Source organism: Maniola jurtina, chromosome 24 (genome assembly GCF_905333055.1).
Source record: "Maniola jurtina chromosome 24, ilManJurt1.1, whole genome shotgun sequence".
Lineage (NCBI taxonomy): Eukaryota > Metazoa > Arthropoda > Insecta > Lepidoptera > Nymphalidae > Maniola > Maniola jurtina.
The window spans coordinates 1,308,988-1,336,026 of NC_060052.1; the positions used below are offsets into that span (position 1 = coordinate 1,308,988).

The following is a 27,039-nucleotide window of genomic DNA, read 5'->3' on the forward strand; positions in this document are numbered from 1 at the left end:
ACAGACACGACAGTCTGGCATATGGACAAACGGATAGACAGATAGACAGACAAACAGATAATGATCCTATAAGGGTTCCGTTTTTCCTTTTGAGGTACGCAACCCTAAAAAAGGTCGGCAATCGCAAGTCCAGCGTGTATTATAGAAGTCAGTGTAAGTTACTGAATCGTCAGATGTTTTGGGATCCATACAATTCCTGTGTCATTCATAACGTGTTATTGATGGTTCGTTGTTTGAGAAGTTAAATGAACTTAAATATACCGATGTCATTAAGTTGGATAGATCAGGAGCGATTGTGTTAAACGCATTGCTCTATTAGAGTTGTGATTTTTAACCGACTTCAAAAGCGTCTCGACGCACATTTCCAATAAAGTAAATATAAAATAATTTATAACACCCCCGACAAGTGAAGGTTACAGTAACTAGAAAAGAGCTGATAACTTTCAAACGGCTGAGCCGATTTTCTTGGATTATAGCTAAGAATACTCTCGATCAAGCCACCTTTCAAACAAAAAAAACTTAAAATCGGTTCATTAGTTTAGGAGCTACGATGCCACAGACAGATACATAGATACACAGGTCAAATTTATAACACCCCTCTTTTTGAGTCGGGGGTTAAAAACTAAATAATCGGGGATTATGTCCAGGTAGAAGAAGAGCAAGAGCATGCCAAATCAGAATCTGGAATGCACTTTGGTGACTTGATTGTTCCCCAACTAAACATTATAATAGGCATAAAACCGATCGCTCATGCAGATTCAGCTAGCATATGTAAATACGCAGATGACATAATAATACAAGGGTGGGGCCCGGACGCTAAACGCGTTTAGTTGGTATTAAATTCGATATATTTTTCCATATCATGAGGGGATGCTGCGAGGGGTGAATATTGGATGATGGTATGCAATATTATAGCTTATTTAAATAATTTATTAAAATAGCAACTTTCACCGCATGGATGACCGTAGAATGCCCTATCCGGTGGGAATTTAAAAAGATCTAGTCTTAATCCTTGTCTGTATTACAACGGAAACTTCTGTGCAAAATTTCAGCTTTCTAGATCCATGAGATTGGGTTTGACGTTGATGACAACGATGCGATGGAGTCGACGACAAGGAAAGATACTCACTTGAATTATTTATTTCCAATTAGGACCCTAAAATACAAATGTCAGGCCAAAAATACAAGCTAGGTAGGTACCTATCACACATTAAACCAAAGGTGCCTCAGTAACTTTCTGTTTAAACGCTACAGTTAGGATTGCCACCAATTATTGATATACGGGTTACCAGCATCAAGAATACGGGTTTCAGTTTTTTTTTACGGGAGAAAGTGTTTTACATAGATTGTTCAAAGGAACAGCTTTTAAAAGCTCTTCATTTTGTGCAACAAATGTATGAAAATCTTTGCATCTGCCTTCATAGTATAAACATTGAGTGATTTCAGCTACGCCGGATATCGTCCACGCATTGCCGCACAAGAAAAATATGACTTTGTAATAAATACGGGAGCCTCATTTACCCCGTATTTCATTTTCGCAATTACGGATATCTGTATTATCATACCCTGAAATACAGGGTAGCCCGTAAAATACGGGGCATCTGGCAATCTTAGCTAGATTAATAGATTAATGTAGTGTTGCATAAGCCCGTCCCTGCAGTCAGCTAAGCCTCGCTGAGCTCGGTTTAACAGTCAACTGAGCCAATAAAGGGAAAGCCCTTTCCGAATTCATTACTGTGTTTGTCGTTATTGCGTATCGTTGTCGTGTCGTAGTCGAGGGTATATCGTATTACAATACTTTTGACATCGTTATAGGCGACAGTTTTTAACCCCCGACCCAAAAAGAGGGGTGTTATAAGTTTGACGTGTGTATCTGTTATTGGCGTCACTCAGAAAAGCAGGTATTATTTAATTATTTTTATGGAATTATTGGAATGTCCTCTCATTTACCAACACAAAAAACACAAGTTTAATGTGTAAGGTTATCCGAGAGTTTTAATCTAAACAAACTAATGCCAAAATAAATATTTTAATTAGAGCGTGATTGCTATCACAACATCTAATTATTCAGTTCACAATCCAAATACCGAAAATATGCGATATCGCTCCGAATCTCAGAAGGAGACTGAACTAAAACCTTCGAAACACCCGTATTTATGCAAGTTCAATCTTGTTGGCCTCCTAGCAACAGATTGTATGACATCGAATGAGCCAAATATCGATTTTATCAATCTACCTGCATTAGATAAATTATTAATTTTATATTATTTTTGACAACTCAAATCAATTTTTAAAAATAACCTTACACTGTGTATCTGTCTGTGGCATCGTAGCGCCTAAACGAATGAACCGATTTTAATTAACTTTTTTTTGTTTGAAAGGTGGCTTGATCGAGAGTGTTCTTAGCTAAAATCCGAAAAAATTGGTTCAGACGTTTAAAAGTTATCAGCTCTTTTCTAGTTTTCTTGTAGAAAAGAAGGTTAGATAACCGTTAGGTTCATAATATTATGTCAATTGACAAGTGTCAAGCTGGACGTTGCCTAGATGCATAATTATTTATTTGAAAATGATGTTTTGGAAAACTCAGATACTTTGGATCGTAGGCGCGGAATAGACCAAGAAAATCGGTTCAGCCGTTTGAAAGTTATCAGCTCTTTTCTAGTTACCTACTGTAACCTTTACTTGTCGGAGGTGTTATAAATTTTTAATTTACACTTGTTCTAAAGAACATCAGCCATGTAATTCACTTAGGTACCTACATCCATACCACTTGTTCGGGAAACTCAGCCATTTGGAGACCTACGCCAGTGGACCTGGCTAGACTCACCATCATGATCATTACCCAACTTTTTATCACGGAAAATAATCTTTCCTGGTTATATTTAAGTAAATTACATCTAATCCACCGGTCAAGGCAGCCAAGGTCGGTCCACCACGCTGTCTAAGTAAATTGGCAGACTTCACACACCTTTGAGAACATGGAGAACTCTCATGCATGCAGGTTTCCTCACGATGTTTTCCTTCACCGTTAAAGCAAGTGATATTTAATTGCTTAAAACACACAAATTGAATCCCGAATAAGAGACCGAGGTTTTAACCACTAAGCTATTACAGTAGGTTTTAATATAAACAATTGTCATTTAAATACATAACACCCATAACACCATTCATTTCAACGATTCGGACCCTAAGCGAATCGTTTAAGCAATTTAATTCAATAAATTCACAGTAGATACTTACTGTAATTGTTAAATCATTGACTTTGCTTGTCGCATCATTTTATTTATGTGCGTTGCTTATAAATAGAATTATATTCAATGGGATTATAATTCGACAATCGAGATCGAAAATGGATACCTAATGCCTAAAACTGGGCTGTATTGCGTCACTCACACATTTATATTATTAATACTTCTATATAATAATATTTTTTTTTTTTAAATTATCACTATATACTCATAATTGCGAACGTCTGTTTGTTGGTTGGTACGTTGGTTTGTCCTTCAATCAGATCACAACGGAGCAATGAATCGATATGATTTTTTGCATGGGTAGGTAGGTATAAGGCCTGCAAAGTGACATAGGCTACTTGGAAAATCAAATAGTCCATTTTTAGTTTTTTACTATGATACGGAATCCTTCGTATACGAGTCCAACTTGAACTTGACCGGTTTTATCCATACTAATATTATAAATGTAAAAGTGTGTCCGTCTGTCTGTCTGTCTGTCTCTCTGCTACCTTTTCATGGTCCAAAAGTTTAACCAATTCTGACGAAATTTGGCACAGAGTTAGCTTATATCCCGGGGAATAAAAGAGTTCCCACGGGATTCCTAAAGACCTATCCGCTTAACCGATTTGTATGAAAGGTACCGAGGTAGCTTGCATGCCTGTCATGACATATGCATCTATTCATTCCGGAAAATCAAACAGTTCCCACGGGATCTTTAAAAACCTAAATCCACGCGGACGAAGTCGCGGGCATCCTCTAGTTACTATACTAAAACGTGACGTCTGTCTTACCATCTGTATAACCTCCTTCTAAGTAAAGGTAAAAACGATTTAGATTTGTACTTTACAATTGCACCAGATTGAAGGTACGGGTCGTTAGGTCGAATTGGGGAGTTAAACAGTACCTATAGATAAACTCCCAAAGCGGTCGATTATACCCCATAAAACGTTTATACGAATAATGTTTGACGTTTGGATACGTGTTGCGGCGTTTTTATAGGGGTTTATTGAGTTAACTGTGGGGTGGATGTGATTGCAATAGGTTACGCGTATAAAATATGTATGTGTTACTTCCCTCATACTTCTTCCCTGCCACTTCGGAGGCAGGGTACTTTATACCTTTCAAGAAAAGTTCGTTTTTAGGGTTCCGTACCTCAAAAGGAAAAATGGAACCCTTATAGGATCAATTTGTTGTCTGTCTGTCTGTCTGTCCGTCCTTCCGTCCGTCCGTCCGTCGTGTCTGTCAAGAAACCTATAATTATTATGGCTTATGAACATAATATTATGAATAATAACCTGCAACGACCAACGCAACACAGTTCGATAACAAATTGACTAATTAAGGAAAAAGGATAAGGTTTATTTTGAGCTAATTATACCTATTAATAGCTAATGAACAATAATATTAATTAATACAATAATGAACTTAATTGGTAATTATTTCTTTAATAATTTTTTCCTGTTTGGTAAGGATCGGTTTAATAGGCACGATTATTTAGTAGGTTCATAATAATGAGTAAAGGTCATCGCACACACGACACTTTTAGTAATAGCGAACTGCGATTTAGTCGCTTTTCGGATCCTTAGTCTCTTTTAGATCCATAGAGATCCAGAGAGAGAGAGAGTCCTCCTAATAATGTTTTTAGAGGAACTCTAGCTCTCTCTCTCATGGATAATGTCCGAGACGAGAAAATTTGTAGAAGAACAAAAGCGACCCTGTCGGTCGTCGGTAATATTCTTTTTGTAAAATCTAGTTAAGTAAATTTTTTTAAAAAGAATATTAGCCAAGTGTATCATTATGACTAATATTCTCCTTTCCCCTCCAACTAAGCGTAAAGCTTGTGCTTTGAGTAGATGCAACAATAGTGCAACGGGTGGGGTTTGAACCGGCGACCTTGCGGATTTCAGTCCGCTCTTTTAACCTTGATTGAAATTAAAATTAGTAAAATAAAACCCGTAAAACAGTTCTTAAAGCTCGTTTAATTCCTTTAATATGTCATACAAACATTTACATACATCGTGTGTTTCGGCCCTAATTGAAACAAATTACCCTCAGCTTTTTGGTAAACAGGAAAACCACACAAATAAAATATTTTATTGGGAAATAGACTGTACATAATTTATTAGTAACAAAATAACATTCATTTTGGTCAATTGACTAAAAGTGTATACCTACTTGTTATCTGGTACCTACGTATGTATACCTATCTAGAATACCTATACCTATTTTCTTGAAATGAATGTGATCTGAATATTAAGAAGGTTACGAAACTAAAAAACTAATAAATGTATGATGATAATATTACTCAAATCTTTCTTGATATTTTAATGCGGTACAAATTAACTACATATGTAGGTACTTCTTTGAAAAACTAAAACCCGACTGCGAGCGTCTTAATAAACGCTGAAATATTAGAGTAAAATTATTTTTCTGTCGCTTGGCATATTCTAATATTGTTGTAGATTTATATCCAGATACTCAGAATATTCTCCTCTTTCATTTGACATCCCACTCGATACAATAGCAAATTTTTTTTTTTGGATACCTCCACTTTTTTGATCTAACATCCGTTAGGTCAATTTATTTTTTAAAATATAGCCTATGTCACCCAGACCTTTACAACGAATCAATTGATACCTCATTCATCAAAATCAGCCCAGTAGTTTAGGCGCTACGGTGGAACACACAGAATTTGGATACAAACATACATGCATAGACTATTAAAATCATACTCTTCCTTTTGCCTTTGCCGCAGTCGGGTAAAAAAGCAAGCCTTGGTTAAGAAGTCTTATTGGCTTCCTATTCAAAGAGTCTGGGGTCTAAAAACTAAATCTACGCGGATGAAGACGCGGGCTTCATCTAGTTCAAAATAAATATGGGAACTTATCTAATTCAAAATACATAATAACGTTACTCAGCGATATCGCTCCACAATGAATGAATGATTGTGTAATGTACCAGAAGTGAGCAAATTCGTTTTTAAACGGCTATCAGTCGGTCATTAAAACGGTTGTGAATGCGTTCGCCTGTGCCACGCCATTTTAGGTTACTGGGGTGGCCACGAACTTGGAAATGCTATAAAATTGATAGCTAAATTAATATCTGTGTTAAATTTGGGGGTTGTTATCTCTGAAACTCCTTTTTAGCCGACTACGGCAAAGCCAAAAGGAAGGCTTATGATTTTAGCAGTCTATGTATGTATGTATGTAAGTTTGTATTTATGTGTGTTCCACCGTAGCGCCTAAACTACTCTCACATTTTTTGGATGTGACATCCGTTGGATGGATTTTTTTCGTATAAAATGTAACCTAGATGTCACCCAGACCATAATAACGAATAGATTGACACTTCATTCATCAAAATCCGGCAAAGTTGTTTAGGCGCTACGGTGGAACACACAGAATCTGATACAAACATACATACATAGACTGCTAAATTCATAACTCTTCCTTTAGGCTTTGCCGTAGTCGGGCAAAAACAGATGTGTAAAACTTAATCTGCTGGCTGGGTGGCTTTATTTCTTATTTTAAATTAAATTTTAATCTATTTTCCTATATGAATTAAAAAAAACACATTCTAGCCGTTTCATAATTCACGAACTCGATAATAAACGATAAACTCAGCCGTCGTAACTTAGCCTAAGTCCTCCTTTTTTAATCGACTTCCCAATTCGTCGGAATCTTTTTTTTTGTAATGTACCTAGGTATGTATGCTCGCTCGACTTCATACCTAGGTAAATTACACGTGTCGCTAAACAAAAATCATTTTAACTTTTTAGTGTTTGTGGTTTTTGAAGTCAGTTTTTTTTTGTTTTTTTATTATTCTGTAACATAGTCACCCTACTTACTTGCGTTTATTAAGTAGGTACACTCGATAATGGGACAGCACTACAATAGCGTTTGTCCAACACAATAGACTCGACTGCAGCGATTGTCGCCCCACATCTGGGATCCCAGATAACGACTCTTTGATCGTGGACACCTTGTTCATTCCATTTTCAAATCTTATGTCATTTCGAATGCGGTTACAGATTATACAGATATTTATTATCAGTGTTTTTTTCACACTTGAACAAATTTTTAATTTTTAAAGCCTCGATAGCTCAACGGTTGAGGAGCGGACTGAATTCCGATAGGTCGGTGGTTCAAGCCCCGCCCGTTGCTCTATTGTCGTACCTACTCCTCGCACAAGCTTTACGCTTAATTGGAGGGGAAAGGGCAGTATTAGTCATGATTAGCATGGCTAATATTCTTTTTAAAAATCCTTTTTTTAATCAAACAGAATTGCGACTATTTTTATCATGGTCATCTTTTTTATTCCATTTTCAAATTTATGTCATTTTTGCGGTTACAGATTATACAGATTTTTTTATCTATTTTTTTAGAGTAGATTGTCCTCGACACAGAATTCAAAAGTGAATAGAACTGGTGTCCATATGCTATTCTTTAAGTAATAAATGGAAACATAAACGTCTAAAAGTTAACATACAAAGAACGTAATGTGTGGCGATATGAGGTTTACCCACGCACTGTGAACATAGGTAGATACGACCGCAGAAACTAGATAGGTATGCCTGCTTTTACAACAGAAGCGCACATAAGGTGCTTACTTTCATTAATAAGCATTTCTATCAATATTCTCAATTCTGTGCTGTTGAAAGTTCAAACATTAAATCACAAAATCTCAACGAACCTAATACTCACAACAAGCGTAACTCTAATCATTTGAACAACTCTGTAATCATACGAACACTTTAAAATCGCCCCACCTTATTATATCAACCATTTTAACTTGACCCTCCCACCACCCATTAAACTTCTCCCCATAGGTAAATTACGCATAATTTTAAATACAGACAGGTCAAGTTGTATTGGTGTAGGGTAACAGGGTAGCCTATTAAGTGATGGGTAATTTAGGAATACATAAAGTACATAATAGGGTCCTTAACTCGGGCTAAATGAGGTGAAAACTGGGACGTTTACCCTACTTCCCCCGAAGGCTGGAGATGGAAACATACTTGCAACACTTGTTACTTATTGAGGAGAAATCAGTTAATTTAAAATTCATTTTCATCCTTTTTAGCACTATAAAAAAGACAAAGATGCAGTAAAAGTTTAGAGATAACTCAAAATTTAAAAACCCCCGACACAAAAACCTCTATAAGAAAACTAGAAAAGAGCTGATAACTTTCAAACGGCTGAACCGATTGTTTTCAATTATAGCTAAGAACACTCTCGATCAAGCCACCTTTCAAACAAAAAAAAAACTAAATTAATATCGGTTCATTCGTTTAGGAGCTACGATGCCACAGACAGATACACAGATACACACGTCAAACTTATCCCCCCACCCCTCTTTTTCTCCCCCCCCCCCCTCTTTTTGGGTCGGGGGTTAAAAACATCAGAGTCCACGCTATTCTGTTTTTAAGCTCTAGAAACATAGAAAAGTTTATTAGGTAATTTTTCTTTGTGCACCATCCCACGCTCTGTTCTTATACCTACCTAATTTTTTCACCAAAGGTTGCTTGTAAGAGATTGCTTTAGCAATAAAGCCGCCTTTGCACCCTCCTGTATAGTTTCTTCTGTGTGTCCTGTACTTATGTGTCTGTAATAGAGAATTCTTAGTAAAAAATTTAAAAAAATTGAACAGGTATTAAACACGCGTCATATTGTCGTTGAGTGGCGTTTTATTAGTATGTTTCCAGCATCAACCTCCTCCCCAGTGTGGGCTAATGGATGCGATATGGCGAAATACAAACGATGCTCACTTGAATGACTTTCGTAATCATTTACAATATTAATTTATATTTAACTGTGATTGCCCTACCGTTGAATTTAACTACCTAACAGTAGGTATAAATGAAAGGAGGAGAATAATATAATTATTATAGCTAGCAAAAAGGCCTTTGATTAGGTTAAGTACTTACCTAATCAAAGGCCAAGTGCTAACTTGTATTTTAATACAAAAAAAAAAAAAAAAATTAAGAACTTTTTATGAAATTCCTATGAATCTCACAATTCACTTATCTAATTTTCTATTCTTATGAATTAGTATGCCATAAAAATTAAACACAATACCTAATACTTCGGATGACAATAATAAAAGTCAAGAGATGTATGAACCCTTTTTTTTAATCTATGACATCAAAGCGTCCGCTCGAACAGATGTGCCATGGTTTTATTACCATTTAATGCCTATAAATAATTTGATTAGTTTCGTATTTATCAACATGGGACCATCACATTCTAAACGTCACCCATGCATGCGTTCATTCACTCATTCATTCAACTTAGGGTTATCACGTCATTATTTTAACAGTAAAAAAAATTTAAATCGGAAAACGTAAAATGTGTATTAAATGTTAATAAATGCCTAAGTTCGTGTACATAAAATATACTAGGTATATTTTTCATTATATTTCATTAGAATTTCTATAAAATATCTAGGTATAAATGGTACCCTAAGTACAATCCATTAGATATTAATAGAAAAGATTTTTTTTAAATTAAATTGTACATAATATTATCATCTAAACATATAAAGAGAAAGTCCTGACTCACTGATTACCTATCTTATCCACAGACAAGGGATAAGGCCGTACTTTAAGAAATTACCACAGAATCTGTTCACATACTGTTATTTTGAGCCATTTTTTTAGGTGATGTAAGCTTTTGGAAGCAAGAATGACTTGATGTATATTTAGTACTAGCTGATACTCGCGGCTTCGTCCGCGTGGATTTAGGTTTTTAAAAATCCCGCGGGAACTCTTTAATTTTCCGGGATAAACAGTAGACTATGTTACTCTCCAGGTCGTTAACTTTAACCATACAAACAATCACGTCAATCCAACTCAACCACCAAACAAACACATTTATGCATTTTTAATATTGGTACTTGGTAGTGATTCTGTGATGGCAACCCTAAACTCAAGTAGCTATGTTTTATAGCTGAATCCATACAATTTACCAAATACCGGACAACCATTTAAAAGCCACTAATGTTATCTTAATATCTTAACGGAATGAACACGTCACTTTTGACATACAATGATCCCATAAAACGAAAAATAAACACTCAATTGCAAACCCTATTCCAATAGCTATAAGAATAGAAATGAATCATCAAAATCGGTGCTATAATATTATGGTAGTTTATTATTCGCGTTTTTTCGCAGCACCTTCTTCTATAGAGTTCGATATCAAAAGATTTTTCGAGTTCTTTGAATTGACACAATAAGCTTTTGCACGTGGTTGTAAGCACGCGTTCCAAATTCGAATACATTCCAATTAAAAAAATGTATTTATAGTTACCTATGTGTACAAAATTCCATACTTACTTACATCTGAAAATATAGAAAGTTCGTAGGAATATTCGTATTTGACATATGCTTTTGGATAGGTCCTAATAGTATTAAAAAGATTATCAAGAGAAAACAAATAGGTAAAATTAACTAATCAGTTATTAAACTTAAAAAAAAAACAATTGCTCACGCCAATTCCTATTAAGTAATTTTAAAAATACCTAGAACAAATAGAGCCTCGATAGCTCAACAGTTGAGGAGCGGACTGAACTCCGAAAGGTCGGCGGTTCAAACCCCATCCGTTGCACTATTGTACCCACTTTTGACACAAGCTTTACGCTTAATTGGAGGGGAAAGGGGAGTATTAGTCATGAGTCAAAAGTCTGTCCATGTACCCAACTATCTTCTGTACAACCGATCTTTACGAAACCATGAGATAGCTTGCACCCTAGAGACAGTTATAAGATAGGTATATAACCTCTAAATTCTGATCCTGGACAGTTATTACAATATCTCATGGATATTTAAAAACTTGAATCCACACCCGCGAACATCTTAATAAAAAATCAATACTAATATTATAAATGCGAAACTGTGTCTGTCTGTCTGTCTGTCTAGTACCTTTTCACGGCCCAACAGTTTAACCGATTCTGACGAAATTTGGTACAGGGTTAGCTTATATTTCGGGGACGGACATAGGCTACTTTTTATCCCGGAAAATCAAAGAGTTCCCACGGGATTCCCAAAAACCCATCCGCTTAACCGATTTGAGAGTATGTAATTTGGTACCGAGGTAGCTTGCGTCCCTGTAATTGACATAGGCAACTTTTTGACCCGGAAAATCAAACAGTTCCCACAGGATCTTTAAAAACCTAAATCCACGCGGACGAAGTCGCGGGCATCCTCTAGTTAAAAATACGTCTATTTGAAAATATACCGTTCATTTCCTCTCCTACCTACCTACATAATTAAGTGACAAAGAAAAGTTGTAACTAAAAATCACAGAGTAAAAACCACCAGCCCCATACAGTTGGCGGCCACACACGTCGATGTTTAACCTCCTTAAAAGCACAACAGTAAAAGGTGTTAATGCGCAAACCACACGCGTTCCATTTTTAAAACGCAAACACGCATTTTAAAAACCATAATCTGCTTAGCTCGCTGAAATGGACATATACAAATACGCTGGAAGACGTGTGCCATACAAAAGTACAGTTACTTTTTGCGCCGGGAATTAAAATTTGACATGGTTTTCGTGTTGACACCATGTTGACAGATGTATCATCACTACCATTTAGTTCCGAGTACGCTCACATGATACGCTATTACTATCAGTGCCAAAATGGCGTAAAATCGTTGCTTCAAAAACAGTTTGGCAATCGCAGGTCCAGCGAGTGGTAATAGAGGTCAGTGGCTTAGCTTTGGCGCCTCTGTTTGTTCGAAATTCGAATGTTACACTCTTGTTACACTTCCCTATTCTTTATTCGATTGTTACACGTTGGCCGTTCGTTAATATTTGTTGAGGGTATAATGCGTTCAAATTAAAAAGATCTCTATTTACAAACGCATTACAACTGGATGGGGAAGAGTCTGGGGGTCGATTTAAAGTGGTTTCGTTAAGTGATGCTTAAGTGGGAGCCCTGATGTTTGGTTGTTTTAGGACGCTGTTTGTTTTTGGGCTTACACGACTCCTCTTTAACAAGATTGTGTTTATTTTTATCTGTTCGAACGAAAGGGGCTTTTGGTATCGGCAAAGGGACTTAATTATTGTGAAGCTTATTTTTAAACGCTTATTTTGATATTTTGAGACACAATTATTTATTTAAAGCAACCCTGATAACGGGCCGCCATTTTTTTAAATCCACTCTTGTGGCATACTTAGCTGTCAAAAGGTGGTAAGCCCCGGGTAAATATCTATGTACTTAATCTGTGTTCCTACGCCTAAGTTTCACACTCAAATTATTAAAAAAATCTTTGCACTCTTATTGTGACTTGACATAGGTCGGTAAGAGAAAGAATTTGTCTTTGCAGGCGTTTTAACTTTTACTATAATATCTTTGTCAACGAGATTATAAAACTCCATATTAACATTCAAATACCTATTACATTTTGGATTTTAAAAAGAAAGAAAGATTTTTTGGAAAATCCAACAGGATCTTTAAAACCCCTAAGTCCACGCGGACGGAGTTTTGAAAAATAGCTAATAAGTAAGTATAAACAATAACGATAAAAAACCATAACTGCAATTAAATCCGAATGAATATTTGCGCAATTTCTTAATTTCAAAAACAAAAGAATCTCGTCTTTTATGTCCTTTAACAGGGCTCTCTCCGTCACTTACTCTATACAATCGTAGTTCCAATTTCATATGAATATTAAGCAACGAAAGCCCATGAAATTTTGCAGACATATTCTAGAAACTAATATCTATGCCTATGGTTTTCCAGATTTTTGTTAAAATATTCGGTTTCAAAGATACGCGGTCTTAAAAATTCACATACAAATCTTTGAGCCCCTGTAATTTTAAAACTACATATTTTTTGAAAAAGAAAAATAAAACCGACTTCAAAAACCAAAAACACTAAAAAGTAGAAAATAATTTTTGTTTAGTTACACATGTAATGTACCTAGGTATGAAGTCGAGCGAGCATATTAAAACAAAATTAGAAATCCAAGAGTGAAGCTCGCCCGACTTCATACCTAGGTACATTACATGTGTAGCTAAACAAAAATTATTTTCTACTTTTTAGTGTTTTTGGTTTTTGAAGTCGGTTTTATTTTTCTTTTGAAAATTTTTTATTTCACAATTTTTAGTGACCTCACTGTACTATAATATGCTATGCCCAGTTAAAACCCTACTGTTTACTAAGCTATTACAGTGATCGCGAGCAATTTGCTCTTATCCATTGAGGAGTTTTGTTCTCCATCTCCGAAGATATTCATCAGATCTTCACCAAATCTGTATGGGACCACCTGCACAGTATACCCTTTCAAACAAAAAAAAAATTTTCCAAATCGGTCCAGGGGTCTTAGAGTAATCGGGGAACATACATAAAAAATAAAAAAAAAAAAAGATCCCGACGAATTGAGAACCTCCTCCTTTTTTGGAAGTCGGTTAAAAATCTAAAACACCACAGGCCAGATATTAGTTTCTAGAATATGTCTACAAAATTTCTTGGACTTTGGTTGCTTAGTATTCAAATGAAATTGGAACTACGATTGTATGGAGTAAGTGACGGAGAGAGCCCTGTTAATAAGAAATTGAGATATAAATTACGGAAAAAAGCGCGGGAGCGACAGATAAAGCATTATAAAAACCTAATACCGTTCCTCGAGAGGCCCTCATAAGAAAACAGCTTAACTGAAAATTTATACCGAAATAATACGAAAGGGCAATCATTTTTTAAATAACGACTTTCATATTCCCGAGTGGCGCGAACAATTTAGCGGAGATGAGATATTTTTTTATTAAAAGTGGGGGAAAAATGGGGGGGACGGGACTTCGGCCATTACAGCGAGAAATGACTTTTTAGTTGGCGCCTCTTTTCATAAGCTACAGGATGATCGGTATTCGGAACGGCATTCCGAACCAGCGGTAAATTATTTTGACGATTCAAAAGCATTTGTAAAAGTCTACTTGAATAAAAATCTATTCTATTAATAGAATATTAGAAAAAATATATCTAGATACGATCTATGACATAAGAATAACTTCTTATGTCATACCTAAATCGTTTTTTATAGTATGACTACAAAGTTCAATTGATTTCAAACCACTCAAAAGCGCTGGTCAGATCCTTCAATAAGACGACTTCTTTAAAATGCTCGCGCTTTCTAAGAAAAACTTAAGGATGCATTTTAATGCAACGGGTCAATGGCACGAACAATTTTGCGGTAGATATACTTAATATACCTAGAGATACCTACCTATTTTTTTTTGACGTGACAACGTCTTATAATTCGATAGAGCCGGCTGCACACACGAAAAAACATGACTCATGCGGCGTTACCTCGCTCTGAGGCATTCCATGTAAGGCTTGAAGTGCAAGCGAGAGGGCGGAACGAGCGACAAAGAAGCACAATCGGCCTTTGTTGTCACGTTCAACTATCGTCAGTAAACCGACTTTACAGACAACCAATTTTTTATTAAAAGTGGTGGCAAAGTGGGGAGTCAGAACTTATTTTCCTATATTATCTTGTTCTCTCAATCAGACAAATAACTTACCGCTATACTTACCAGGAGAGATCGCAGTCAAGTTACTTAGTCAACACATTTCCTTTATGCTCTACAATTGCTTCTTCTCTATTCCCCTGTATTATCTTGTTCTCTCAAAGAGACAAGTAACTTACCTATACCTACTTACCAGGAGAGATCGCAGTCAAGCATCTAATTAAAAATCAGAGCACGCTGTATAAGGTGGGCAATAGAAAAGCGGTGAAATAATAAAACGTGCGTCGCTTCGCCGCCCGCCCTCCCCCGCCCAGCGCTGTCATCGTAAACACATTTCCTACCTTCTTATTCTACAATTGCTTCTTCTCCATTTTTCTGTAGGTATTAGGAATAAGTAATCCATACTAATATTATAAATTTGCGAAAGTGGGTCTGTCTGTCTGCTACCTTTTCAGGGCCCAACAGTTTAATCGATTCTGACGAAAGGTACAGAGTTAGCTTATATCCCGGGGATGGACATAGACATACTTTTTATCCCGGAAAATTAAACAGTTCCTACGGGATCCTTAAAAACCTAAATCCACGCGGACGAAGCCGTGGGCATCCTCTAGTAGGATATAAGATCATCTTTATCTTGAAAATAACCTACCTACTATAGGTAAGTATAGCTATTTTTTACATTTTAAACTAGCTAACCCATTTTAGCGACTGTTGAAACAAGTGAAGTTTTTTATTCAGATAGGTACAAGTTAGCTCTTCACTGCAATCTCACCTGGTGGTAAGTGATGATGCAGTCTAAGATTAAAGCGGACCAATCTGGAAGGGGTATAACAGTTTTCATTAAACCCATACTCCTTTGATTTCTACACGGCATCGTACCGGAACGTTTAAACGTCCCACCAGACCAGACCAGAGAAATTATAAAATTCCAAACCCCTGGCGGGAATAGAACCTGGGACCTCCCACTAATACCTAAGACCACAGCGTTTACCACTGTGTCAGGAAGGCCGTCATTCTGTTGCAAGTCTGGCTGAGATTTAGGTATAGGACGCACTTCGACTTAGCTTAGACCTGCTAAGACACTGTTAAACCGAGACGTTATATCACTGGCATAAATCTATCTCGTTTTAACTGATACTTATTACTTAAGTCTGAGTACGTAAGTACCTACGCTCTATAGATCTCAGCCTAAAAAGTCGGTTTTTGAAGTCGGTTTTTTTAAGAATATTAGCCATGCTTATCACGACTAATGCTCCCCTTTCCCCTCCAATTAAGCGTAAAGCTTGTGCCAGGAGTGGGTACGACAATAGTGCAACGGGTGGGGTTTGAACCGCCGACCTCTCGGAATTCAGTCCGCTCCTCAACCGTTGAGCTATAAAGGAGAAGAAAATAAATCTTTTTATTTTAATCAACAAGGGCTCAATTTGTTAGTACTTAAGACAGACACACTCAACTAATGTTAAACTAAAGGTCTGGACTTCGTCTGTGTTGGTGCTGGCTGGTGGGCGTGCTCTGCCTTTTTGGAGTGTTTTTTTTTTTTGTTAAAACTGACTGGAAAGCGCTCTAAGGGGGTGCCGTGCGTATGCCGGTGAGCGCCGGCACAGACGGGGTCCATACTTGTATAGTTTAACTAACTTGCAAATTACTACAAACTTGACATTGGCTAATCTTTGTAAAGCCAGATGAGAGAGAAAAAAAAAACTAAAGGTCTGTCAGTCCATTTACTTACACCTAAACATAAGGGGATAGCATTTCCCACACAAAATCAATCACAAAGTTATCTCCGACACAAGCCGACATAAAGCCGTATACAGACATCACCCACCATTACTCTTTTCATTACCAAACGATAATCTCCCTGTACAATTAAATCGCGTTAATTGGCAAGAGGGGGATGTGAAACCGCCCTAACAAAGCCCAATTCATACCCCCCTATCGCCATTCAATAAGATTCAATTTCGCTTATCAGTTATGCAGAAGGTCCTTTGTTATTAGGGTTGTCATTAATTGCCAGCCATATTTAGATCATCATAGTGATCACTTCTTAGCACGGGTTTTCTCTCAGGCTGAGATTCCTTCTAATTCTTAGGTTGAAATCTACAGAGCGTAGGCACTTTGACTTTGCTCAAACTTAAGACACCGTTAAAACGAGACAGAATTATACCACCGGCGTAAATATGTCTCGTTTTAACTGAAACTTAAGTCTAAGCAAAGTCAAAGTGCGCTCTGTAGATTTCAACCTAAGAATGAGAAGGGCTTTGGCCATAGTCAACCACGCTGGTCCAGGTCGAATTGGAAGACTTTACACACCTTTGAGAACATTGTGGAGAACTCTCAGGCATGCAGGTTTCCTCACAATGTTTTTTTAATTGCTTAAAAATAATAATGCACCTATGTTTATTTTTCTCTCTCGTCTGGCTTTACAAAGATTAGCCAATGTCAAGTTTGTAGTTATTTGTAACAAGTTAGATAAACTATACAAGTATGGACCCCATCTGTGCCGGTGCTCGCCGACATACGCACGGCACCCCCTTAGAGCGCTTTCCAGTCAGTTTTAAGAAAAAAACACTCCAAAGAGGCAAAGCACGGCCGCCAGCTAACACCGACACAGACAAAGTCCCTGCACCTATGTTATTCTCCGAAAAGTTATTTAAGGTTTATTTCACTGCATTTAATTTCAAAGATATCGTACAAAAATATACTTCACTAAGTTCACAAATTATTACCTACATAGAGAAGTGGTGCGGTGAAGGCAGACTTGCCTAGAACAAGATAAAATACAGTTTAACACTTTTTTTTTAGGTTTCATGGCAGCCATTTTGAAATTTTTGGTATCTGTTGTTGTAGCGGCAATAGAAATAGGTAAGTAAGTAAGTACACAGTCTGAAAATTTCACCTCTTTCTCTATTAAATACAGTTTCCGAGATACAGCCCGCTGACAAACAGACAGACGGATGGACGGACGGACAGACGGACAGTAGAGGTATCCGTTTTAACTAGTCTAACTAGGTAATAGGGTCCCGTTACCACCCTTCGGTACGGAACCTTATAAAAGAAACTGGCAACCCTATTTCATTAATAACTGCGAATTGTCCCCAATTGTTGCGCAATTTTGAACCTTATCCCCTTGAATTACGATTTATTAATGACGGTTTTTTTGGCCGTAAAAGATCACAGATATCGATATAATGCGATTAACTTTAAGTGACATAGCGCTAACGATTTGATTTCGAATAGCTTTTGTAATCGGATTTTGATATATTTATGTCCTTTTGATGGTGGTTCTTTAAGAGGGCTCTCTCCGTCACTCGTTTCATACAATCGTAGTTCCAATTTCATTTGAATATTAAGCAACCAAAGTCCATGAAATTTTGCAGACATATTCTAGAAACTAATATCTATGTCTGTGGTTTTCCAGATTTCTGTTAAAATATTTGGTTTCAAAGTTACACGGTCTTAAAAATTTACATACAAATCTTTGAGCCCCTGTAATTTTAAAACTACATAATATTTTTAAAGAAATTTATAAAGAAAAATCTAAAACACCACAGACACAGATATTAGTTTCTAGAATATGTCTGCAAAATTTCATGGACTTTGGTTGCTTAATATTCAAATGAAATTGGAACTACGATTGTATGATACGAGTGACGGAGAGAGCCCTGTTAAGAAGATAACCTTGAGTCCTCATCATAAAAGGTAAGTGACTTCTTTGAAGATTAAGTGGGTTGGATTCTGTTTGAGTTGTAAGCTATTAGGTACCTAATTTTGGTAAATGTAGGAGCTTGAATCCCCCTTTCACTAAAAGTCCTTTACAGTATCAAGCCAGTATAGAGGTTATAATACCTATGTAGGGTAAGCCACCCAGAAGTCATCCCCTCACCAGTAATCGGCCTAAACAATATCTCCATAAGAATACCTATCTATGTAGGGTAAGCCAACCAGAAATCATCCCCTAACCAGTAATCGGCCATTACTAACAATCTCCATATGAATAGTGTTTTCAATGATTCTATGATCTAAAATTTATATCTGTACTTACTTAGGGTTTATTTAGTTACCTATTACAATATTTTCACCATGAAAAGGTGCGCTTATTAGGATCACAGCAGAAACAATTACTTGCCTACGTTCAAAATTAATATTACCTTATCATTTATACCTACTTAGGTAAATAGTAGATATTTATCTAAGTACCAAAGTATAGACACAGTAGAGGTCTTCAATGATCCCTTTAGCAATCCCCAAACAACACAGAACAACTAATAAAGATACCGAAGCAGACGAGCGAAGCGAAATTAATTCACAGCCAAGTTGCCAAGCGCATTCAATCCCGCTTCCGGAGAGAGCTGTCGCTTAGCGTCCTTTTAGAGAATACCTATTCCTAGATAGGTACCTATCTAGGTACATAGGCACATCACATTGTACTGCGACACGTTATGAAGGCCGTTTTGACATCTTGGAATAGTGATGTGACAGAGTAATTTATCGGAAAAAAATGTGCTGGCAGTAGAAGTAAAACCTTCAGAAACTTATACCTACCTATTTCGTGAAAGTGAACGCGAAAGATTCAGAAAAGTAAACGACAAAATGAGACGAATCCAGTATCAGTGAGTAGGATAACTATTGTAGGGTTTATTTGTTATACCTACCCAGGTAAGTAATAATGTTACCAATTTTAAAACTTATTTTACAGAATATGACACGAGAGCTGGTATGGTAGGTAACCTACCTTTGGTAATAATAATAATAGGAAAATCTGAATAATAAGTTACCTACTTAGCTATAAAATATGGTTCAATAAACCTTTTATAAAGTTTTCTACTTGAATTTCTTTATTGATCCCCATTGGTTTTTGACGCAAAAGAGACGCTTCGAAACTGTCTTCTCAGACCTGGGCGCGTTTGGAACCCTCGTAGCTTTAGTTTTAAGTTAGGTAATTAATTATCACCACTATATCGTACAAATTTAACAATTTCGACCATCAAAAAGAGTACAATTGTACCTACTTTGAATAAATAATTTTGACTTTGACTTTGACCTTGACTTTGTTGACAGTGACAGTTTTTTTTAAAAACTTCATTTGGGAACAAACGTCAAAACGGCCTTTGTAGTTCGTAGCCTGCTTCAGATATAGAATTATAGATACATAAATGTCTAGGTAAGTTGGTACATCACATTGCACCTAGCACCCGTGTCATAAACAAATCAAACATGGCCGGCGCAGATATTAATGAGACAATGAGACATTAGTTCGCTACAAAATGCCTCCGTATTCGCGAATAATTAAATCGTAAAGTCCCCTCTATGCCGCCTACGGCACCCGTCTATTTACTCCTTTTTCCATTCAACACAATAGCCACTGCAATCTGATACCAATACTACCAGAACATCACTAGTATTGTACCAGTGTCGATAAAAAATCAACTGTATAAATGTAGCGATACGGTTATAATTTCAATGGCACGGTATAACGATATATACCGTATTCCGTAGAGACTATTAATTTGAGCGCGACGGACCACGCCTACCCAATATCGCTTGACACACATGTCGGATTATATCGTTGTCTCGCTCTATCCGCGCCGCTTATTAAAATTCCTCGCTCGGTAGTTGCATCTCTCTCTAATGTACTGAAGAGGGAGGTGGTAGAGTGAATTCGTTTGCCGTCTGCGCCAATGCCAGCGCGATTTTCATCGCGCCGCCACGCGAAATATTACGCGGACAGTTTTCCGAACGCATTCGCAACCGGCGTTGCGCAAATACGCCACAATCGCGTCCGAAAAAATCAAATGCTGCCTTCTAATAATCTCCTAACTGCGAGATATTTACAACGATTTCCTAATACAAACGTGAGCGTTGCGCAAAGTACGCAAAAATCGCAATAGGTACTTCATTCGAAAAACGGAAAATCAAGTGTTATCTTCTACCTATAGTGTTTTCTTGATGTATTCGCAAACGTGAGAGTTGCAAAAAGTACGCAAAAATCGCGACACAGAACTGAAAAAACGAACATTCAAGTGTAATCTACTGGCAAATTACTTACTGCAATATAAAAATTTCCCAGTACTTAAGCATAACGGGAGCATAACGCAACACAAGCCAAATTCGTGCCTCAGCATTCTTATTTTTTTTTTTTTAACTAAGTGGTTACCAAATTAGACGGACAAACGCTTTACCAAAGTGTGCAAAATAAACCACATTCGTTCTATCAAACCAACAAACACAAGAATTCGGAAAGTGTGACTCCATCTACTTGCCTACATCATTATTGCTGATTACCTGCTGATACCTAGGTATCCACCTAGATACTCTGTGACTTTTCAACTTGTGATAAACAAATAATAATAATATTATAACTGCTAAATCGATACTGGATCCCAAATTCGCATCTGGATGCGTGATTTATGTCTGACTCAATGACACCAGTTTTTTAGTCACCCCTAAAACTAATAAACAATCTACTGTGACTGTAACCATTTGCAGGTATCTATACCTTACTTAGCAATCCTTTCCACATTGGATGCATGGATTATTAAAAAAAAACATAAATTTTTGGTTAATTAAACATTACCAAAAAAATAAAATAAAATCACCAATTCAACTCAAAGAAATACCGTGAACTTTGTCTCGTACCTATTTTCATTTAGTTCCTAAATCGCACATCACTACTCGAATAAAAAAATCAAGATTAAAAAAATAAGAAAACCTTATGATTATTGATTTATCGGTAATCGATATATCGGTTCGAAATATCGATTAAATTACTAATGATTTGGGAGAAGTGAAATGGTGATGTGAAATACCGTCGGAATGATACCGCAGATGAAATGAAGACTTCGATAGAATGTGAGCGGTCGGAAGCCGCTGAGAGCGTGGGAAAGGGACGGATATCGTTCAGCGTCGATTCTTTATTAGGGAGTAAGAGTGAGACGCCACGAGACACTCCTGACGCGATATCCAATGATGCAGAAAGTGCTGTAGAGTCTGATGATAGTGATGTGGATATAGAGGACTTGGAATCGAATGTTGGTGATGAGAGAGATGAACGAGATACGAATGATGGGGAGGAAACGGAGAGTCGGGGTGTGGTGGTGCCACAGCCGTTGTTGCCAAGGTTGTACCAAGGCCACGGTCCACCAACTTGGCCGTTTGGAGCCTTCCCCTGGATGACTCCAAACCCTATGTTCCGGGCTGGATCGCCTAATGGTAAGTCGCCACCTTATCTACCTTGTTTTGTTAGGAAAGTTAGGTATACCCATGGTACCTACTTAGGAACATTGGGCTCGACATCAAAATAATACCTTGTTAGAGCAAGCTAAGTATATGGAAAAGCTCTGACGAGTCATAAAGACAAAATCACATTTTTAGGGCTCCGTACCTCAAGAGGAAAAACGGAAGGATCACTTTGTTGTCTGTCTGTCTAGAAACCTATAGGGTACTTCCCGTTGACCTAGAATCATGAAATTTGGCAGGTAGGTAGGTATTATAGCAGAAGTACATCTGAAAATCGCGAATTTGTCGTTACATCATTAAAGAAAAATTAAAATGTGTTTCAATTTTCAAAGTAAGATAACTATACCAAGTGGGGTATCATAATATGAAAGATATATACATATATTATATCTATGTATAAAAGTGCTTTACTTGTACACTCTTCAGATTTTTATTTATAATAGTTTTTGATTTATCGTGTAAAATGTTGGAAAAAATACCCGAGCACGGAACCCTCAGTGCGTGAGTCTGACTCGCACTTGGCCGGTTTTTTATCTCTGTCATAGTTTAGCTTTGTTTTGTTGGGCCCAGTAGTCATCTGTGCCCAACAAGCCTCAGTGATAGTAATTTATGGCGAATATCACGAGTTTTATTTAGTTTTCTCTTTTAAAAGTGTTGAAGGTGTGAAGAAAGCTATTTACTAAGTACTTATAGTGTATAGCTGTGTGATCCGCTGTAATAGTCATAGGAAGCGCAATTTAAGAAACATAACCTTTCATTCGTAAGTATGATTTGTTTATGTTCTTTTGTCCCTTTCGGGTATACGCATCTGACAAATCTACCTTGATTCTTTATCTGAGGGTATTTACCTAACGTTTGATATAACCACGTATAACGAAGACTGAAGAATTACGTAGATTTAGGTAGGTCAGGTAGTAATACCTAAGTAAATAAGTAGGTAGGTACTTACGTGGCAACTTGGATTTGTTATAAAATCTATTTATCTTTAGTTGCTGTGTTTAGTCGACTTGCAAACGTGTGCGAGTTGGACTCGCATGCAAAGAATTCCGTACCATCGTCAAAGGAATAACACTTTTAATTTTTTTTAATTTTGATGGCAGCCATTTTGAAATGTTTATTAAGTACCTATTTGTTGTTATGCGGCAATAGAAATAAGTACCTACACATTCTGTGAAAATTTCAATTCTCTTTGGTTCACGAGATACAGCCCGTTCTCAAAAGACGGACGGACGGACGGACAGCGGAGACTTCGGGAGAGATCTATTATTATTAGACTTGCAACGAATATTCGGTTACTATTCGGTATTCGGCCTATTCGGCTGCGTTTATTATATTCGGCCGGATACCGAATATCTACATATTATTCGGCCGAATACCGAATACTTAAATAATATACTTTGTCATAGAGAAATAATTGGTAAAATGAAAAATTAAAATCGATTGATTACGTATATATATTCATATTTTCATTTCTGTTATAATCATTTAAGTTGTCATTGGTGCATAACACAGGTACATAATCATCTTATGAATTGGAAAAATGGAGGATTCTATGTATTTGTATTATTGTGGAAATCAAAATTTAGAAGGGTAAGGTTCTCATTTCTTTTATAATCATTTATTAAGTAGTCATTGGTACATAAAACAGGTACATATTTTAATCCAATTTAATAAAAAAAATCCAGCCGAATACTTTTGCCTAATATTCGGCTATTCGGTCAGGGGCCTGGCCGAATATTCGGTATTCGGTATACTGCCGAATATACTATTCGTTGCAAGTCTAATTATTATAGTAGAGCGTACTTTGACTTTGCTCATACTCTACGCTACGTAAGTAGGTACCCTCTATAGATCTAAGCCTTAGTAGTAGCTGTGGTACCTAATGAGTTCCCGTTGGCACCCTTTATTGCGATAGGTACTAAGTACCTAAGTAGATGTCCCATCTTAGACCACATCATCACTTTCCATCAGGTGTGATTGTGGTCAAACGCTTACATATAGTGAATAAAAAAAAAAGTGTTATTTCATATCTTGTTCTGATTTTCGTTAAAAAGCATTAGGTACTTAGGTAAATAACATTGAATGAATCAAAAAGGCAGGATCCATCCATCTTCTAAGTTCGTAATTTTTAAATTAATTTTTCCCAAATTGTTCTTATGCACCTTAGCAGTAGGTAATTTATCAATTTGCGTAATGCAGTTGTTAGCAATTCAAATTTTAAACAAAGGTAAAAAAAACATGCTTTACCAACCAAAAAGGAACTGGTCAAGTGCGAGTTAGACTCGTGCACCGAGGGTTCCGTGCTCGGGTATTTTTCGATATTTTGCACGATAAATCAAAAACTATTACTTATGCATAAAAAATAAATAAAAATCTGTTTTAGAATGCACAGGTAAAGCCCTTTCATGTGATACCTACCCCACTTGATACTTACCTATAGTTATCTTACTTTGAAAATTGAAACACATTTTAATTGTTTTCTGTGTTATAACGGTTGATGACGGTTTTCGGATTTTTCCTTTACTTGTGCTATAAGACCTACCTACCTGCCAAATTTCATTATTCTAGGTCGTCGAGAAGTATCTACCCCTATATTTGATTCCCTTTTCTTGACAGACAGACAACGAAGAGATCAAGAGAGAGAGAGGCAAGGGTTTCGTTTTTCCTTTTAAGGAACTCTAAAAAGAGAAATACAAAAACAAAGACAAATTAAACACCTAACTAAGAACTTTTCAAAACGACTTTTGCGAGGACAATGACTGTATGTTAATATAACCTCTAAAACTCTTTGTTTAATATACTTACCAGCATACCTAGTAGGTACATAATATACCTACTAAGCTTGAAATGATGTTGGCTTCATAGTCGGAGTGTCTGAGGTTCGATCCGGGCACGCACCTCAAATTTTTAAGCACCTAAGTATAACAACAGTGAAACGAAGTGTCTGAAGCGGACAATTATTATGGACTAGCTGACGCCCGCGACTTCGTCCGCGTGGATTTAGGTTTTTCGAAATCCCGGGAGAACTCTTTGGTTTTCCGGAATAAAAAGCAGCCTATGTGCTAATTCAGGGTATTATCTATCTCCATTCCGAATTTCAGCCAAATCCTTCCAGTGGTTTTTGCGTAAAGGAGTAACAAACATACACACACACACACACACACACACACACACACACACACACACACACACACACACACACACACACACACACACACACAAACTTTTGCAGATCTTAGGACACTGGTCCTAGGTCTCTGTAAAAGTCATAACCGATCATAACAAATCTGCTTATACCTAGTCTGTCGACTGGTCGCAGATCACACACGAGGAAAAAAAAAACGGCCAAGTGCGAGTCGGACTCGCGCACTGAGGGTTCCGTTCTCGGGTATTTTTTAGGTAAAGCCCTTTCATATGATTCCCCGCTTGGTATAGTTATCTTATATAGGCAAGATATTAGTTTCTAGAATATGGCTGCAAAATTTCATGGACTTTGGTTGCTTAATATTCAAATGAAATTGGAACTACGATTGTATGGAGTAAGTGACGAAGAGAGCCCTGTTAATATTATGTAGCATGATAGGTACCCGTGGGTACACTTTGATTTTCTGGGACAAAAAGTAGGTAGGCATAGACGTCTGACAGGTCGACGCTCATACAATTATCATACAGAAAATTGCAGAGAAATTTCTACTCTTTCCAAGGTACGGAACCCTCTGTACGCGATTCCCACTCGCACTTGATTGGTTTTTCAAAAATAGGTTCAAAGACGTAGGTTACCTATATTTTACTTGAAGGCCAAAACAAATCAAGGTTGCCAGACAATTCAATCAGAAAACGATTAATAATATATTGAATACAATACGATGCAGACTACTAAAATTACTTGCTCATGAATAGCCAGTTTAGCAAACTAAAGTTAAAAAAAACCAGCCAAGTGCAAGTTGGACTCGCGCACTGAGGGTTCCGTACTCGGGTATTTTTTCCAACATTTTGCACGATAAATCAAAAACTATTTATGCATAGAAATAAAGATCACAGTTCTATAAGTTCTTAAGTAGGTAAATATGGATTGCCTGAAAGAGATCACTAAGTAGAGTACCTAATAAGGTCGTCCTTTGTTTGTAAATCTTAATTGATATTCCGCCCGATACAATAGCAAAAAAAAAATTTTTGGAGACCCCCACTTTTTTGGATGTAACATTCGTCAGGTCGATTTTTTTTTTGTATAAAATGTAGCCTATGTCACCCGGACCATAATAATAACGAATCGATTGACACCTCATTCATCAAAATCGGCTCAGTAGCTTAGGCGCTACAGGGAACACACATAAATACAAACATACATAGACTGCTAAAACCATAACCCTTTCTTTGGCTTTGCCGTTATCAGGTTAAATACATACCTACCAATATAAATGTTGTCATTTGATTAACCTATTGAAATTAGCACCGGATAGTCTTACAATCGAAAAAAAGGTTAATTAGCACACAATATAAGTAATAGGTATATTATGTAACCTTTTTGACATAACTTTAACAATACTTAGGTAGGAAATTCGACTGTTTTTGGTAAACTTCCTAATGACTCATTAACGATTCAATGACTATTTAAAATGTTTGTATAGTAATTTGTTAAACTATTGTTTAAAATTGTAAAAACGGTTATAGTCGATTGGGCTTCTTATTCGGTAAGTCTGGCAACTTTAACAGGGCTCTCTCCGTCACTCGTTTCATACAATCGTAGTTCCAATTTCATTTGAATATTAAGCAACCAAAGTCCATAAAATTTTGCAGACATATTCTAGAAACTAATATCTGTGTCTGTGGTGTGTTAGATTTTTCTAATAATATGTAGTTTTAAAATTACAGGGGCTCAAAGATTTGTATGAAATTTTTTAAGACCGCGTAACTTTGAAACCGAATATTTTAACAAAAATCTGGAAAACCACATACATAGATATTAGTTTTTAGAATATGTCTGCAAAATTTCATGGACTTTGGTTGCTTAATATTCAAACGAAATTGGAACTACGATTGTATGAAACGAGTGACGGAGAGAGCCCTCTTAACTTTTGAGCTGTGTGCGTTCACTATTATCA

The 27,039-nt window shown here is 36.7% G+C and overlaps 1 protein-coding gene and 1 long non-coding RNA gene across 2 annotated transcripts in view; one reads left to right on the forward strand and one right to left on the reverse strand.

Moving 5' to 3' along the window:
- Positions 1–1,512: 1,512 nt before the first annotated feature.
- LOC123877660 lies at positions 1,513–25,863 on the reverse strand. The gene is made up of 3 exons (XR_006798636.1): positions 25,852–25,863; positions 10,150–10,155; positions 1,513–1,609 (listed from the first exon to the last, which is right to left on the reverse strand). It is a non-coding gene; the product is annotated as an uncharacterized LOC123877660 (long non-coding RNA).
- LOC123877654 (muscle segmentation homeobox-like) overlaps positions 21,292–27,039 on the forward strand; it is a 32,021-nt gene continuing 26,273 nt past the window's right edge. The window contains exon 1 of the mRNA XM_045924501.1: positions 21,292–21,910. Coding sequence (XP_045780457.1) covers positions 21,532–21,910 — 379 coding nt within the window. The 5' untranslated portion in view covers positions 21,292–21,531. The remainder of the gene's footprint in view (positions 21,911–27,039) is intronic.